The sequence below is a fragment of the Primulina huaijiensis genome, chromosome 4, assembly GCF_012295235.1.
Source record: "Primulina huaijiensis isolate GDHJ02 chromosome 4, ASM1229523v2, whole genome shotgun sequence".
In the NCBI taxonomy this organism is placed as follows: Eukaryota; Viridiplantae; Streptophyta; class Magnoliopsida; order Lamiales; family Gesneriaceae; genus Primulina; species Primulina huaijiensis.
The window spans coordinates 23562121-23578935 of NC_133309.1; the positions used below are offsets into that span (position 1 = coordinate 23562121).

Below are 16815 nucleotides of genomic sequence, written 5' to 3' on the forward strand. Positions count from 1 at the left end.
TATATATAATCACATTTTAAAAATATGTAATCTTGTTGAACCAACACTATAGAAATCTATATATTTATCACGGAGTGCTGAGTAAGGCAGAAGAAACTTATTTTCCAAAGATGAGGATATTCTATGAGTAATGGCACGTGAGAAAACTCGTGAGAGAGAATTCCCATAAGAGAGAAAGCCCAAGATTTAGATAGCTCACGATCGTTACAAATCCCTATCCCCAACCCTCGATGATTAAATTTTCATCACATTCCTCATTCTAGCTTCTAGGAATTGCAATAGACGGGACATGTTTATTATACACATCCAGTCATCCCCGACCTCACGAGGATTAAATCTCCATCATATTATTCATCATCGCTTCAAAATACGGGTTGAGTTGACAAAAAAGTCATTAAATTTATTTAAACAATAGTTATATTAGAATCTGATTGCATGTATAAATATTAATATAACTTAAACAATACCAACATTTATAATTAATGGTTTAATAAAGAAAAAAAATGAAACGACATCTACCCCCAAGTTAGTTTGTGAAAGAGTTTGGATGGTTGGTGATTTCGATTTTTTTTTATTCGTTAATTTTTACGAAAATTTATGTATTATTATTATTATTATTTTCATTGTCAGGACATGTTCGGAGAAGAAGATAACATGTCAATATGTGTCTTTGATTTGTTATGAGGATTTGAAAAACACAAAAACGTATTTGAGAACGTCTCATAGATCAATTTTATGAAACAAATCTTTAACCTGATCCAGTTCATGATAAAATATTATATTTATACTAAAACTATTATTTTTCATTTTAAATATAGATCAAGTTAACGCGTATCACGGAAAGAGATATGTGAAATCGTCTCACAAGATATCTACTATTCGAAAAATCTCCGAATTTGAACCCATATCCGAAAAATTATCCCCAAACTCGCTATGTTTGGGGGAATCTGAGAAAAATTATAATCCCTAGTTAATCATGATATAGGCTAGCTAATTATGTAGTTATGATCAACAATCAAAAAATAAATAAATTTCCAATCTTTCCATTTAATCTTGGTGTATTGGAAAATTAAATTACAAACTTCGAAGAGTCATTGATTATTGAAATAATTGTGTTTAGAAATTAATAAAATAATTTCATTTGACCCTCTAAATTTTCAAGAAAACTAATATGAGACGGTCTCAAATATGAATTTTGTAATACGAATATTCTATTTCGGTCACCTATGAAAAATTATTATTTTTTACGCCAAACGTATTACTTTTTAGTGTAAATATGAGCATGGTTGACTCGTATCCGTCTCACAAGAAACCTACTACTAAATTTCATTAGTATTGATTATGATTTTTAACGAATCTGATACCAAATTTTAAGATAACATCTCGTGTTCGAGATCTAATTGTAACAAATTCACCACTCGACTATCAATGTAGCAATTACAAAACAATAATACAAGATTTGAAAATTTTATAAAAACCTATAATCCAAGGATGATTAATACATTATCGATTGCAATGTGTCCCAGTTAGAGATTTTGGCCCAAAAATCTTGAAAGAATGGGCCATAAATATTTCTATTTGGACCAAAATCGGTAAACGTAATGTGATATATCAATATATTTTGTCATGTGATGATATTATGATATCTTTCATAGTAGACTCAATAATAACTCGAGAACGAAGATTACATGATAATGTTGAACGAAATCGTTCATGTAAAAAAAAAGAGAATTATACAGTTTTGATGTGTTGTACATCAATCGTACACAATTATGTGAGCACCGATGAGGTGACACTCACCTATTGGATGTCATGAAACATAAAAAAAGTTGTACATCCAATAAGAGAGTGATATATCATCGGTGTTCACATAAGTGTATATATATATGTGTGTGTGTGTGTGTTCTATGTATGGAAGTTAAGGGCAATGGTGCACCACGCGTTCGACAGATGAGGTGCATAAACTTAGCCTTCGACATAACGTTCAATTAAGTGTGTTGACAAGGACTCTTAGGATTGATCTTCTAATATATATCCCTATTCATATAATTAGTTCTTGAATGATTTTTTTCCAGTAATTTCATATCTAAATTTCGACGAAACAACTTTTTGTCCGATAAACCCCATAAATTTGTAAAATGATTACGAACAATGTCGGTCGAGATGAGTATAATGAGCTAGTTGATCAGCAAAAAAACATTGCACGCTAAGCGTCATATCGGACAGGGGCGGGCGGAGCCACATGCAAAGCCCTTGTGGCTCCACTCGGGTGGCTCAATTTTTTTAAAATGTATATGTAAATTTTGTATAATTTTGGAATAATATGATATTAGCTCGGGTAGATCAATTTAAAATATTAAAAGCTCTAGAGTTTAAAATTTCAGTCCGAACAGAGACATATTTCTGGCTCCGCCTCTGATATTGGATATCGACTCAACTAGATATTTTTAAAGAAAAAGTTTTTTTTAACGAGTTGTGGAGATTACTATTTAGATAAGAAACAAGGAATTTAAAATTAAAAAGCTATAATAATTTCATTATAGAAGAAAATTTAATGAAGAAAATGATAGATAGGTGTTGGAATTTATTATAATTAGTGTAATTTTTGGGGAATATCTTGAAGTAGATAAAGCCTAGAGGTGTTGAGTTGTATCATTAATGAAATTATGAGGTCCCGGAATGGAATGTTTCCTTTTAAAGGGCCAAATGTGGGTTGAAACATCATTATCACTCTCAAATGTGTAGCTTAGAGAAATAAAACCTAGAAATTATTGATGGACTACTCGGATATTTCACGGAATAAAATAATTAATGTCGTTAAAAAATGAGACATCAGTTGATTACACATTTTTATTTAATCAAACGTTTGACTCAAGCTTGACAAAAGATTATAGTTATTAGTGAAAGATGTACACGCGTTGCGTTTGTTATTATTCTTTTAAGTTGATCAAATAAAAATAAACTATTAACATAGAATTGTTTTTAATTTAGAAGATTTGTTTAATTTAAAAAGAAAGTTTTGTTTATAAAGTTTTTTCTATATAAAATGTGGAATGACTTGAGGAGATTTTTAGTGGGATATTGGGTAAGAAAAATAATTATGAATTAAATATTATAATGTCTTCTAAGGTAGTTACTATCATGATGACCTCGTTTTTTATATGTTAGTATAGATAAATCATTATGTCATCTATATACATTGGTTTATCATTCACATATCAGTATATCATACATTGTTTGATGTGGAGGAGGAAACATCACTTGATTACATATTTTTTATTTCATCCAATTTTTAACTTATGTTCTACAAAAGATTAGACTTTTAAATAATTATGCATCATCTCATCTCATGAGTCAAACGATGCCTAAGTTCCAGAAAATGCGTGTTTCGCATTTTACTTTTTGTTTAAACTATATTTTATTACGAGAGAATAGATGTTTAGCTTCTTATAATCCAGAAATGACCTTATCAGCTTTAATATGAAAAAGAGAAAAAAATGTAGATTTTATTATTTCTGACATGACGTGACATCGATATGGTGCCAACATGACACTATCTTGAAAACTAGACCTGAAATTTGAAAATATAAAACAAAAATCATAAATAAATATATACACAATTATATATACAATACCAAAGTCGCAACTTTTTTTTTTTAAAAGCCAATCTTTATACATATGGTCTCTCCCATTAACTAATTTAGAATTTCGTTAAATTTCTTGTGTTGTTACCATGGGATGAATACATGACTAGTTGCTGGTTGTTTAACTGGAATGAAATTTGGATTAAGTGCACTCGAAGATATATATGAAACCTTTGAAAAACAATTAGATTTATTCTGTAACATAAATTTTACACGATAAAATCGGACTGATATCGATTTTTTGTTGTGAAATAATCAGAATTTGTTAACTTCAACTCCGTTTAACAACTACTTGTCAATCATTCTTTCCATTTACACCCGTTTTTAAAGTTTTAGATCGAACTAATCCATTGACACAAAGAGTTCGTGGTGGCGAAAACCTGGTTCGTTGGCACAAGAGTTTTATTAGTTATTTAAATTCACCTTTATTTTTAGTGTAAATTCAATTATTTTAATCATTATGCAAAATAATTACATGAAAATTGATATAAATACATGTCAAGATACATATAACTATAATATGTCGATTATTTTTCGCAAAAAATTTGACAACTTTCAATGACAAAACATTAATATGTAAAGCTCTATTATATACTAGTAAACCTATCAAATGCACAATTTATATTGAAAATATTTGTAATTAATGTCATAATTTGTAAAATTATTGTGTGGACATAAAATGTATTATTTTTTTTTTTTTTTTACAAAATGAATGTTATGTAATTTGTTGTGAGATGAATGTGGGTAGTATTGTTGTTTGGAAAGTCTTTTGTTAAGTGAGATAATGTCATAGAATAGGTCTCTTGTGAGACGATATCACGAATCTTTATATGTGAGACGGGTCAACCCTAGTGATATTCACAATAAAAAGTAATATTCTTAGCATAAAAAATAATACTATTTTATAGATGACCCAAATAAGAGATTCGTCTCACAAAATACGATCTGTGATACCGTCTCATACAAATTTTTGACAATATCATAATGGTATAATATAGAATAATACATATGAAAGGACAAGAATCCATGTCATTAAGTAAAACAACTTCCTAGCTAGATTTATATAAATAATAATTTATTGTTCTCCACCCACAATGTTCATCTCGAGAGTGTCACTCAATGGATTTACAATTTTTACATGTATCATCAGATCCAATAAATCAGTATCACCTCAACAGTAGGTACAAAAGTTGCAGCAGTCCGTGAATTACAACGTTAAGAAAGACCACATAATTTGTCAAATTTCACTTTAGTGAATCGATAATGATAAAAAAGATGTGTGCGCAGAGTAACTAGTATATATGAAGTCTGCGATTCAGAAGTGGAGGGATCGTTTTAAGACATTGCAAATAAGATGGATAAAAACGAATTTGGCGCATGAAAAAAGATAACGAAACCCGACTGATTGTTCCTGCAATGCAACTAGAGCGTTATACATGCAATTCCTTGAAAAAAATTTCCCGTTTCCCCGAATGAAAATCTTGATTGGGTACCTGCAGGCATGCATCCTCAGCAACTTCTACTGCTTTGTAGTTCTTGCATCTCAAAATCCCGCTGCCGCCTCCATGCCGTGTTTTCGGCCACCCTTTGGTATCGCCTCCTCTGGCTTTCGAGCTTCCAGTACTAGTCGCAATGTTCTTGGAAATTACTCCAAGCACATCTTCCGCAACATCGACACTTCTTTCGTCGTTAAACGAAAGAACAGACGAGAAATCCGCTGCACTTGCGGTGACCACACTCCACTGAATGCTGGCCTCACTTGGCGCGTAGTGAGAGATTGGACTCATGCAACTAGACATTTGATCGTCCGTTGCTTGATCAGCTGTTAGGGGTAGATACATGGATCCTGACATATTTTCGATTTCGAATAGGTCTGAACTTGCATCACTAGCCATATCATCAAGAGATGTGCTGTGTCCAATGGTAGAAGTTCGGTGATATTGTTGGCCCCCTTTTGGGATTGCATCCCAGGTTAACATGGAAAGTTTCCTCTCCATATTTGTGGCTACATCTCCCTTTAACGATACTGCTGATCTTGATCCGAACACTTCGATCGAGTTTCTCGGTTCTACCAGGATTTGGAGCTGTTTCTTGACTGATGAAGTATCTTCTGTCACAAGATTTGGTGGTGGTATAAACGTGAGAGTATCGACTCGTTCTGATCCGGTTCGGGCCGGCTTTGAGCCATAGTATGCTGTTCCATCTGCAACCATTTCGTTAATGGAAACATCTTTCCTATGGAAGCAAGGCCCTGGACAGCCGAATCCAGCGAAAATTCGTCGTCCGAAGGTCTTTTTCTGTTTTGTTTGAGTTCCGATTCTTGAGACGCTTGGAAATAATGCACCTTGGCTATTCCACCTGCTTTCCTCAGAGCACAAACTTGGGGTTCTTAGCCTGGCATTTGGTCCTAATAAGGGGATATCTGTCATCACTTTGTTCTTAAAATCATGTTCCGGTACTCCGGCTTGATGCTCTAGCTTCATGTTAAAGTACCTGTCAGCACCAAACACGCTGATCTCTCCATCTTTTGGGATTTCTTGGCAGAAGCTGAACGAAGCTGTGGGATCTTGAACCGGCCCCGGAACTTTAAACACGAAGTTCTCGCTAGTGTTACGATAAGAAAATGAATCGAGTCGTAGATTCGCGAGGCTGTCTTGGCTGTCCCTTGAGCTCGAGAAGCCGGTAACATTCAAGGGCGGTTTCGAATTTGACTTGGTTTTGTAGTTATCTTTAGCAATGTCTAGGTAATAGGCGAAAGAAGCGACACGAAGGCTCGTGTTATCGTCGGCATTCTCCATCTTTTTTTTTAAAGGTTTGATGTCTGTTTGGAAGATGGGAGGATGTTGGGAAGTTTTGTGCAAGTGTACAAATTTTATCAAGTGGAGGAAATCAACAACTCATACGACATATTCTTGATCTTGGATAGGCTTTGTTTTGCCTTGGTTTTATGTAGGCATGTTCTCCTAGGAGAATATATAAGCAAGAAAGTAGATCCCTGATTTTTTTTATTTAAATAATATAAAAATATATATATATAAAGCCGGGAATTCTATTTTTGGTTTGTGTATCCGTCTTCTTTGCGATTTTGGTAATCTATGTTATTAAATTTCAGTCTTAATCACACACCTTCCGATTTTTGGCAATTTTAATATTTTTTATCTGAAGTGTTGATGTGTCACTACCCACGTTAGCGTCGTATTGATGTCACGTTAGCGTCACGTTGAAATAATGAATAAAACAGCCATAAAAAAACAAAGATAACATACTAAACTGAAATTTGACAACATAGATGACCAAAAATCTCGAAAAGAGAGAGTAATCTATAGTAAACTAAATTATTACCCACAAAAATCTTTAATGCCAATAAATCAAGTTTTTACTCAGCCATAGCTCTCAACCAACTAGCCAACTTTTTGGTTCACAAGGTACAAGAATCAAATTCATAGGAATTCAATGCGACAATTATGTTCAACCGCTGTTGCCTGTCTGAGAATGACTAAAATGTGGAAGATCAAAATAACAGTACATTCCTGGGATGAAGCTAAGCTATTTACCAGTGGTCCGACTTTAATCCCACTGTCATTCATTGAATATCAGCTGTTATACAACATAATTTCGGTGCGGGCTATGAATTTATGTCTGGAGAATTTTGTGTAGAATTCATCTACGAGGCCGTATAATTGAATTTTTTTAGCAACCTAATACTATATACTGATGATAATTGGTCGAGTTCAAACCTATCTTGTGTTAAATCAGTCCTGCTCGGAATGAGTCTAAAATAAGTCAAACGGGTTGTGAGATGGTTTGTCTTGCATTATATCAGTCTCGCCAGGAATGAGTCTAAAATCGGTCAAAAGGGTTGTGTCCATAACCAATCAAATGCAATCCTAGTTGATATATCCCAGATGCTCTCCAGCTCCTTCCTTTTTTTCTCTAACACGTAGGCTTCTGCAAGTCCGTGTTCATCCAACCACTTCATAGTATAGTTGATCTCATACTAGTATGTCACTCGTGCGATCTTCAAGAAATAACAACAGCAAATAAATTAACCTTCCACTTTTTGAAAAATGCCTCCTTTAATAGGCGTGCTCCAGGTGGGAAATGCCACAAATGCATGAGTTGCAGAATGAAACAAGGTTCAAACGTGCAGAATCTCCCTTGAGAAATTTCATCCATAACTTCCTCTTGCAACGAGACAGAGATATCCCCAAGAAACAGAACACCCAAAAAATGTTTTTTTTTTCCGAGCTAGGCATAAACCATACAAAGAACAGAGCATGTATTTCATCAGCCAAACTTAGCTGCTAGAGTGAAGCCTCTTGTAGTTTTTTTAGTACTAGAGCTTCAAATTCATCGAGTGAGATTTAATTATAAGCTCAAACAAGTTGAGAAAGTGTCAAGTGACAAACAAAACAACGCAAAAGAAGGCCACACGAAGCTGTGTATATTTATCAACAAAGCACGGTATTGGTAGAAGAATATGAAAACCATTAAAATGTCAGAAATAAGAGTCATTCGAACATACCTGCTGGAGCTTTTATCCAGACAGAGTATTGATTCCTCCAGAACTAGTAGGTAGAGATAGAACCATTGTTCGTGTCTTGGTTCCATGAGGGTGTTCTACGGTGGACAAGGAGTCACCACTGGATTTGTCCAACAGTAATCCATGCCACTCAACGTTATACTTGACGAAGATCAAAATTGCACAAATCCAAGGATTGTAGTAGCTGGAGATGATCTTGGTTCAACAGAGAATCATTCATTAAAGAATGTCAAAATTTACCAGATTATACTTCATACGTAACTCCACCCAGGTTCCTTCTTCATTCCAGTTTCTTTCATTGAACCTCTGATTTTCAAAACATGTTCCCAGCGGCCTACATCAGCTAAGATATTTGCCATAGAAATGTAAGCTCCAGCATCAGATTGTTGCAATTCCATGATCTTCCGAGAAGCTAGCTTACTAAGATCATGATTACCATGAACTCTGCAAGCAGCAAGTAGAGTTTCCCACACCGAAGAATCGGGTTCTATAGGCATATTCACGATAAACCTCTCTGCCTCTGCTAATCTTCCTGCACGACCCAGAAGATCTACCATACAAGTGTAATGTTTATTACCAGGCTCCAATCCATAGTCTTTGATCATCGAATTTAGATGAAAATATGCCTCCTCAACCAAACCAGATTGACTACAGGCAGACAGAATGCCAACGAAAGTAACATCATCGGGCTCGATTCCTGATCTTTTCATTAGTTCATAGATTTTTAAGGCCTCCGATCCTTTTCCATGCTGCGCATAGCTTGCAATCATTGTTGTAAAGCTGAACAAATCAGGATTTTTTATCTGTTGAAACACTGTGATAGAGTCACATATGCTTCCGCATTTTGAATACATCAAGACAAGTGCACTTCCAACGGCCGCTTCTGATTCTAATCCCGTTTTTATAGCATGCACATGCACCTGAGTACCGATGGCTGGTCTGTTCAAATTTGTGAGGACCCAAAGAATAGATGAAAACGTGAAGGTATCAATGCTTAATTCGGATAGAAGCATGTCTCGAAAAAGCTGAAAAGCTTCCTCAATGTGCCCTCTTTGGGCGAATCCTGAAATTAAGGAGGACCACGAAACCTGATCTTTGAAGGGCATCCTATGAAAAACAATCCTTGCCGCATTCATATCACCACATTTGGAGTACATGTTCACTAATGCCCCACCAAGAATAAAGTGATCCTGAAATCCACGTCTAAGTGAGAATCCATGAATTTCTTTACCAAGCTTCATCGAACGAAGATCAGAACATGCTGTCAGAACTGCATTTAAAATCGTCACATCGGGAATGTATTCCTCAAATCGCATCTCTCTAAACAATGTAACAGCATTATCTGCAGACCCATGGTCTGCTAAACCAGCAATCATAGAGGTCCATGAAACAATGTCTCTCCTCTCAAGCTGCTCAAAAGCTTTAAGGGACTCCTCTAAGTTACCACATTTTGAATACATTGTGAGAATAGAACTGCCAACAGACAAATCAAACTGCAGACCAGTTTTGTGAATATACCCATGTAGCTGTCTCCCTAAAGATAGATCATCTATTATGCTTAAGATACTGGATGCACTGAATTTATCAGGCATAACACCCTCTTTGACCATTCTTTGAAAAAAAATGATCGCTTTATCATAACTTTGGTTACGAACTAAAGCTGAAATCATGTTAGCCCAAATACCCACCATCTTCAGATTGTTAGTATCTGCAAATGCTATTTCAGATAAATCAATGGCTCCAAGTTTTGAGTACATGGAAATTAAAGATGCTTTCACCACTGAATTTGAGTAGAAGCCAATTTTTAAAATCCAGCAATGGATCTGTTTTGCTTCCTTAAACATATGTGGATATGCACAAGCAGAAAGAACACTTGAGATGGTGTAACTATTTATATCCTCTCCCTTTTTACGCATTTCATCGAGGACCCAAACAGCAGAAGCTGAATCACCATTCTCGACAAAGCCAGAGATGATTGCTGTCCAAGAGATGACATTCCGCAATGGCATGAGATTAAATTGCTTGACAGCATCACAAATAGCTCCACATTTTGCATACAAATCCACAATAGCAGTCCCCACAAAAACATCTGCGCCTGTGCCGCATTTGATTGTTAGTCCATGAATGCTTTTTCCAAAGTCAAGCTCCTTGATGGTAGCACTGCCAGTCAAAACACTAGCAAATGTAAAAGAATTCGGGGTTATAGAGGCATGCCAACATATTTGCCTGAAAATTTCCAATGCTAACCTATTATCCTCATTCTTTACAGCTCCTGATACCACAGCATTCCAACAAACCACATTCTCACTGTCAACATCATAAAGCACTCTCAGAGCATCCTTAACTCTGCATCTCCTCGTAAACAAATCTATGGCTCCGGTCCTCACATAATCATTGAAAAAGAAACCATTTTTAATAACACGAGCATAAACCTGCTCTCCACAGACCACAGTCTCTAATGCCCCGCAGGCAGCAAAAATACTGCTATAAGTAAACTCATCAAATTCTACTCCTAAAATATGCATTTGACAAAAAGCCCTCCAAGAATCATCATAACATGAATTCTTATTAAACCCTGAAATCACCAAATTCCACGTTACTACATTTGGTTCACTTAATTCTTCAAACAGATCCAAAGCATAATCCACTCGACCACATTCTGAATAAGAATCGATCAAATTGTTGGCTACATAGATATTGGAGTACAGTACGCATGTTTTTAGGAAAAGGGCATGTGTTGTTTTGGATTCTGTGAGTGTTAAACGCCTGAAATTGGTGGGATTCGCGAGCAAGTCAACTGGGTCGGCCTTAATGTAATTGGTGGTTGCTTCGATCAAACGATTATCAAGTGAGGCAATGGAGGAAAAGAGCTTACGGGCCAACTTTAACGAACTTTTGTAGCTCGGTGAATGAATTTTGATGCCATTCATCTGGATTTCACAAAGACATCAATGGCTGAACCGCGGAAATTTGAAAAGTAATTTCTTGAAAAATAGGAACAGCTAATTAATATATAAAACCTATAAGGCAAAATTGCTAGTAAGTCAAGATGGCCGAGCGGTCTAAGGCGCCAGTTTCAGGTACTGGTCCGAAAGGGCGTGGGTTCAAATCCCACTCTTGACATTTCACTTTTCTTAAAAAAATTTCGAATAATTTTAATTTTCACTTTTTGAAAAAAAAAAATTATAGTAGTAAATAAAAATTAAATTAATTTGTTTCGTGTATCTTAGTAATATTATATTATACATAATTTTTTTAGATTTAAAATTTTATTATATAGAAATGGACAAATACTAAATTAATCCATTTGATTGTTTATTATAGCGAATGAAAAATTTATTTAGCCTAGGATGAATTTATTTTTCATTTTATATTTATAGAGGATAATTAAACTACTTTATTTTATATATAAAATTTGACGATAGCAAATCATATATATTCAACCAGATATAACAAACTGTAAGTTTTCAGACAAGAAAATATTACAATAAAAAGAAATCATTATCACCTGAGGAAGAGGTCTTGCTTTATTAAATTTTTTGTCAAACTCACGAATTTATTTTGTTTGACGGATCTTCTACCTGATCCAAACTCATGAAAATTATTATTTGTCTGTCCAAAATATTAATTTTCACTGTAAACATGGAATAAGTCAATCCTTGAAACCGTCACACGAAAGACTTACATATCGCTAAATTATCGAGCGTTCTTCTAAAATTATTGATGATAAAAGAAGTAGTTGAAATAGTTTCTTAGTTTGTCATCCTAAACAGTTTTTACATGCCTCTACAATTGTTTACCATTTTGGTGTATAACAAGGCAACTACTATCACATGGTGAGGTATTATCATGTGTAGAAATTTTATTTTGTGAATTCAGTTGAACTTTGATATATGTGGAATCCATTATTGGTGTAACGGACAATGCTGCATTGTCTGCTGGAAATATTGTAGAAGATTTTCACCCGAATCAGTCCCAAGGGTTCGGTTGTTCGCCGATTTAAGTGATACGTGAGTTGGGTTTAGAACGTCGTGAGATAGTTCGGTTCCTATCTACCGTTGGTGTTAAAGGGAGAACTGCGAGGAGCCAACCCTAGTACGAGAGGACTGGGTTGGGCCAACCTAAGGTCTACCGGTTGTTATGCCAATAGCAGCGTCGGACAGCTAAGTTGGTATGGAAGAACTTCTGCGCAGTGGGAAATCCTTCTCTATACAAGTTCTCGGATGCCTTGTCTTTTTCCTGGAATTCCATACCCGTGGAAAAGACTGGTTATGTTTATATCTTTAGGCCTGTAAGGTAAATCCTGCAAATAAATGTTTTGGCAAGGAATTGGTTGGCTACAAGATAAAAGTTTGGTGGCCAATGGATAAGATGTAAGCACTTCAAATCCTGATCACTTGGTGTTTATTACACTCCTTCTGAAACACCTTGTCCGAGACTCTTAGTTTTACACAAGCAATCACAACAACTTCGGCACGTTAAATTTCTGGATTCACATATGCATTTACCCTAGTCGTCGTGCTTCCTTATTCACTTCTAAATGCAGAAAATAATTTTTTTTAAACTCTAATATGAGCCTAAAGAGATATTAATTTCCTGAATTCTCATGACTCGAAGCACCCTCGCAGTTGTACTGTCCGTCGTGCCGAGTGGCAGAGACCGAGTATTTGAATGAGTCGATTGACTTGAGAAGATGCATTATAATTTTTGGTTATGGAATCCATTGGACATGATCTCGGCTGTCTCTATGTTTTAAGGATGGGATGTGATGATTTCTATGCTGAATATTCTCGGTTAAGTACTCGATTTCGCTACTGTAATCACAACACCACCATTTTGGCTTAATCTGGAAAGACTTCGCGATGAAATGTTCCTTGATATTGCTTTAGTTTTGTCTAAATCATTCAAAGTTGAGGATTTTTCAAGTGTTTGCTGTCATGTGTTGGGCTTTCTGGACTGAAACATGCAAGAGAAAACATGAAAAGAAAGGATGTCATGCGGAGTTGAAAATAGATTGGGCAGTGGCATTGTTGGATACATTTCAGAAATCTTGTGAAGCTTGTTCAATCAGAAGCAACAGACAGAGACATATGGATCACGGTTGGCAGCCACCTTTACTGAATCAATTCAGTTTGGACGTGGACGTGGACGCGGACGCGTGTGGTATGATTTGCACAAAAGCAAGTTTAGTGTTGGGGTTGTGGTTCGAGATTCTGAAGGCCGAGCCTGGGGTGCATCAGCTTGTGTCATAAGACATCCGGACTCGTCGATATGGTATGGAGTTTTGTTTGCGTCTTGGTCTTATACATAAGTGCATCATCTCGGATTCTACCCAAACTATCAATTCTATCATTGAACCTACTGAAGATTTGGGACCGGATGGCTTGCAAGCTCCAGAGATTCAAGATCTTACACATATAAATTTTTTTTATTGAGAAATTGTTTTAAAAAACATAGATAAATAAAAAGTTGTAATATATATAAGACGAAATAAAAAGTAAATTATGGTTTATATGATGGTAAAAACTTGTGTGAGACAGTCGTACGGGTCGTATTTTGTGAGACGAATCTCTTATTTGGGTAATCCATGAAAAAATATTACTTTTTATGATAAGAGTATTACTTTTTATTGTGAATATCAGTAGGGTTGACCCGTCTCACAGATAAAAATTCGTGATACCGATTGTTGACTTGAATAATTTGGACTATACTATTGTAAAATCACAAATATCAAATTGAGAAAAAATTCTCTGACCAGATGTTAGTCAATTGCATTTCGAGTTTAGCTCCAACTAAGTCCCTATCCTTGCAAAATCATTTCTTGAATCCTAATTTGTGAGACCCTCGATTTCACAATTCTAATTGATCAACCGTTCTTCGATTAATGGCGCAATCTGCAGTTATTCATATTCCATCATTATGTGCCACTCGTCTCTTCAAAACCCACCAGCCCTTTTCTTCTCCAGCCATTTGCACTTCCAAAGCCATCAGCTTTACCATCAGAGCCTCAACTTCGTTCGGCAACTATGCCCCCTCCATGCCTGCAGCGCCCTTGAATTGCAGCGCCAGCAGCTGGAAGTGGAAGTATCAGGGAAATTCAGTGAATATCCACTTCGAGAAGTTCGAGAAGGAGGGCAATAATGGGCCTTGCAAGAACATTCTGATGGTTCCCACGATATCTGACGTCAGCACCGTGGAGGAGTGGAGAGTTGTTGCTGAAGAAATTGTGAGGAAGAATGGTGAAATTGATTTGAGTGCGACCATTGTGGACTGGCCTGGTCTCGGGTACTCCGATCGGCCAAAACTCGACTACAATGCTGACGTCATGGAGAGATTTCTAGTGGATTTTATAACTTCCCCTGATTGCCCCATTGCCAGCTCTGTGGCAGGTCTGAAAAATCGTATCTTGAAGCGGATTTTTTGTTTACATTTGTTGGTTTTGTGTGCTCAAGAAGTCGAGTTCCTGTTTTATTTACAAGTTATTTATCATGGATGTATGTTATGTAGATCAATTAAGATAATCAGGTTGGTAACTTGGTATGTCTTTGTTCATGACCACTAAAGAATATTTGTTTAAGCACTCTGAGATAGCGGTTAGCCCACTGCCATGAACATAGGTTTCATCTGATGTGTAACTTATGCAAACTTTAGAAGGGAAACATTATGTATTTGTTGTCCTTCAGTAATTTTCTGACCAAGGAGTTGGGGGGCTCGGCTTTTTGGCTCCGTTAGGCACGTGTTGGGCTCTTATTCATTTGCAGCTCCTTTGGGCTTTGTTTGTGGTTGTCTTTGCTGCCTGTTGGTTCTTGTTGTGTATTAAGCTGACGTAGGAACCAATTTTTCTTTTCATTTTGGTTTTTAGCAGGCCAAAACATCGAGAGAGTATCATTTTTCTATGAAACTTTAGGACACGTGACTGAACTTGTTATCCAATCCATTTCTCCATCTTTAAATTGTCTTGAGATTCCTTTTATCTTATTTGGTTCATTCAACATGTACAATTTGTGTTCATTGGCACACTATTGATTTTAGTTATCCTCGATATTGATTGTATACATAATTATTTACACAGTTAACAATGCAGAAGTAATGTGTTGTTATGCCTGGTTACTGTCGTAAACTGCATTATATAAATTCTTACCTTTTTAATATGCTATTGCATCTCTCAGTTAATGATTATGTGGTCTTTGGAGGAGGGCATGCTGCGACTATAGTAGTGCGTGCAACAAGAAATGGTAAGTTAAAGCCAAAGGCCATTGCTGCTGTTGCTCCCACCTGGGCTGGCCCCCTTCCTATTGTATTTGGTAAAGATTCAAGTATGGAGACTAGGTAGGCGTTAACCTTAACATTCTTAGCAAATTATCGAAGTTATGATGAGATTTCTTTTTTTGAAGCATGGTCATGCCACTCATCTTCTTTCTTCCACTCATCTTCTTTTTCTTTATGGTTATGCATCCGGTTTTTCATCGGTCGACGAGATATTCAAACTGTTTCCTATGAGAGTTCAAGTTTTTACGAGATCTTTAATTGAGTCATTTTGTAAAAAAAATTGTAAGATGCATTTATCTGTTGGTTGATACTTCACATCTTTTATTGTATTTAATCAACCTTGTCTTCCCCTCTATCTTGCGAATTTTCAGGTATGGGCTTCTTAGAGGGACCTTAAGGGCTTCTGCTGTGGGTTGGATGATGTACAATGTGCTTGTGAGTAATGAGAAGGCAATCAAATCTCAGTACCAGTCCCATGTATATGCAGATCCTGAAAATGTGACACCTAATATTATTGAGAGCAGATATGAGCTAACGAAACGGAAAGGTGCTCGGTATGTGCCTGCTGCTTTCTTGACTGGGTTGCTTGATCCAGTAAATTCCAGGGAGCAGTTCGTCGAACTATTTGCAGGGCTAGAAGGAAGGGTGCCTGTGCTAGTTATGTCCACATCACGCGCACCAAAGAGGTCAAAAGCCGAAATGGAAGCTCTTAGAGGATCAAAAGGAGTAAGCAAATTTGTGGAAGTGTCTGGTGCTCTCCTTCCTCAAGAAGAGTATCCTACAGTTGTCGCAGAAGAGCTTTACAAGTTTTTAATCGAGACCTATGAATCTAAAGCTTAAGAGCTATTCATACCGAGTGGCAGAGAGCATAGAATGCTATATTACATATTCATACTCAATAACCCTTCCTTCTTATATTTTATTATCCAAAAATTTTGTTGATGATAATCATTTTGAACAAATTCGGGTTTGGCAATAAATTTCAACAGAAACCCGAAAATGTGTCTTGTATTCTGACCGTATGTTCTGGTGAATATGGTCTAGGATACATTACCAGCATCCTGGTTTGTGGTTATATCTGAAATTTTGTTTTCTACAGTTTTCAGTACTTCCATCTGAGGAATAATACCCTTTCCCTACAAGACAGGACTTATTTTGTTCTTGGTTTTGTACTTTACAAGGTCTCGTTTCAATCCTCTTCTCAGCCGATGTATTTATCTATCTTGTCGAATTTTATTCTGCTCTGGTCTTGTTTCTTACATGAAATCAGCTGTATATCTATATGCTGGTAACCATAGTTATCAAGGGCTCGAAGGACACTGATGCGCACATGCACCACGGGCCTTGGCTCAAGGCGCA

At 36.1% G+C, this 16815-nt stretch overlaps 3 protein-coding genes and 1 non-coding gene across 5 annotated transcripts; 2 read left to right on the forward strand and 2 right to left on the reverse strand.

Annotated features, from left to right (window-relative positions):
• Nucleotides 1–4926: 4926 nt before the first annotated feature.
• LOC140974785 (protein PHYTOCHROME KINASE SUBSTRATE 1-like) lies at nt 4927–6640 on the reverse strand. The gene has a single exon (XM_073438272.1). The coding sequence runs from the start codon at nt 6440–6442 to the stop codon at nt 5075–5077; it is 1368 nt and encodes a 455-aa protein (XP_073294373.1). The 5' UTR covers nt 6443–6640; the 3' UTR covers nt 4927–5074.
• A 323-nt stretch (nt 6641–6963) lies between these two features.
• On the reverse strand, nt 6964–11122 carry LOC140975555 (pentatricopeptide repeat-containing protein At1g74600, chloroplastic). Of its 2 annotated transcripts, none has more exons than XM_073439311.1 (2): nt 8170–11122; nt 6964–7662 (listed from the first exon to the last, which is right to left on the reverse strand). In XM_073439311.1, the coding sequence occupies exon 1, from the start codon at nt 11115–11117 to the stop codon at nt 8439–8441; it is 2679 nt and encodes an 892-aa protein (XP_073295412.1). In that variant the 5' UTR covers nt 11118–11122; the 3' UTR covers nt 6964–7662; nt 8170–8438. The 2 variants fall into 2 exon arrangements, with proteins under 2 accessions (XP_073295412.1, XP_073295413.1); XM_073439312.1 differs by having other exon boundaries at nt 6964–7986.
• A 108-nt stretch (nt 11123–11230) lies between these two features.
• On the forward strand, nt 11231–11310 carry TRNAL-CAG (transfer RNA leucine (anticodon CAG)). The gene has a single exon. It is a non-coding gene; the product is annotated as a tRNA-Leu (tRNA).
• Nucleotides 11311–13936: 2626 nt separating this feature from the next.
• LOC140975556 (uncharacterized) lies at nt 13937–16552 on the forward strand. The gene is made up of 3 exons (XM_073439313.1): nt 13937–14576; nt 15357–15516; nt 15828–16552. Exons 1-3 carry the CDS (start codon nt 14072–14074, stop codon nt 16294–16296), a joined length of 1134 nt encoding a protein of 377 aa, XP_073295414.1. The 5' UTR covers nt 13937–14071; the 3' UTR covers nt 16297–16552.
• Nucleotides 16553–16815: the final 263 nt, after the last annotated feature.

Bases quoted from the DNA above. Each gene is read 5' to 3' on its own strand.
- LOC140974785 (XM_073438272.1), bottom strand. From the start codon at position 6,442: ATGGAGAATGCCGACGATAACACGAGCCTTCGTGTCGCTTCTTTCGCC.
- LOC140975555 (XM_073439311.1), bottom strand. From the start codon at position 11,117: ATGAATGGCATCAAAATTCATTCACCGAGCTACAAAAGTTCGTTAAAG.
- LOC140975556 (XM_073439313.1), top strand. From the start codon at position 14,072: ATGGCGCAATCTGCAGTTATTCATATTCCATCATTATGTGCCACTCGT. The intron at 14,577-15,356 runs GTCTGAAAAATC...TGCATCTCTCAG, and splicing joins CATTGCCAGCTCTGTGGCAG to TTAATGATTATGTGGTCTTT. The intron at 15,517-15,827 runs GTAGGCGTTAAC...GCGAATTTTCAG, and splicing joins GATTCAAGTATGGAGACTAG to GTATGGGCTTCTTAGAGGGA.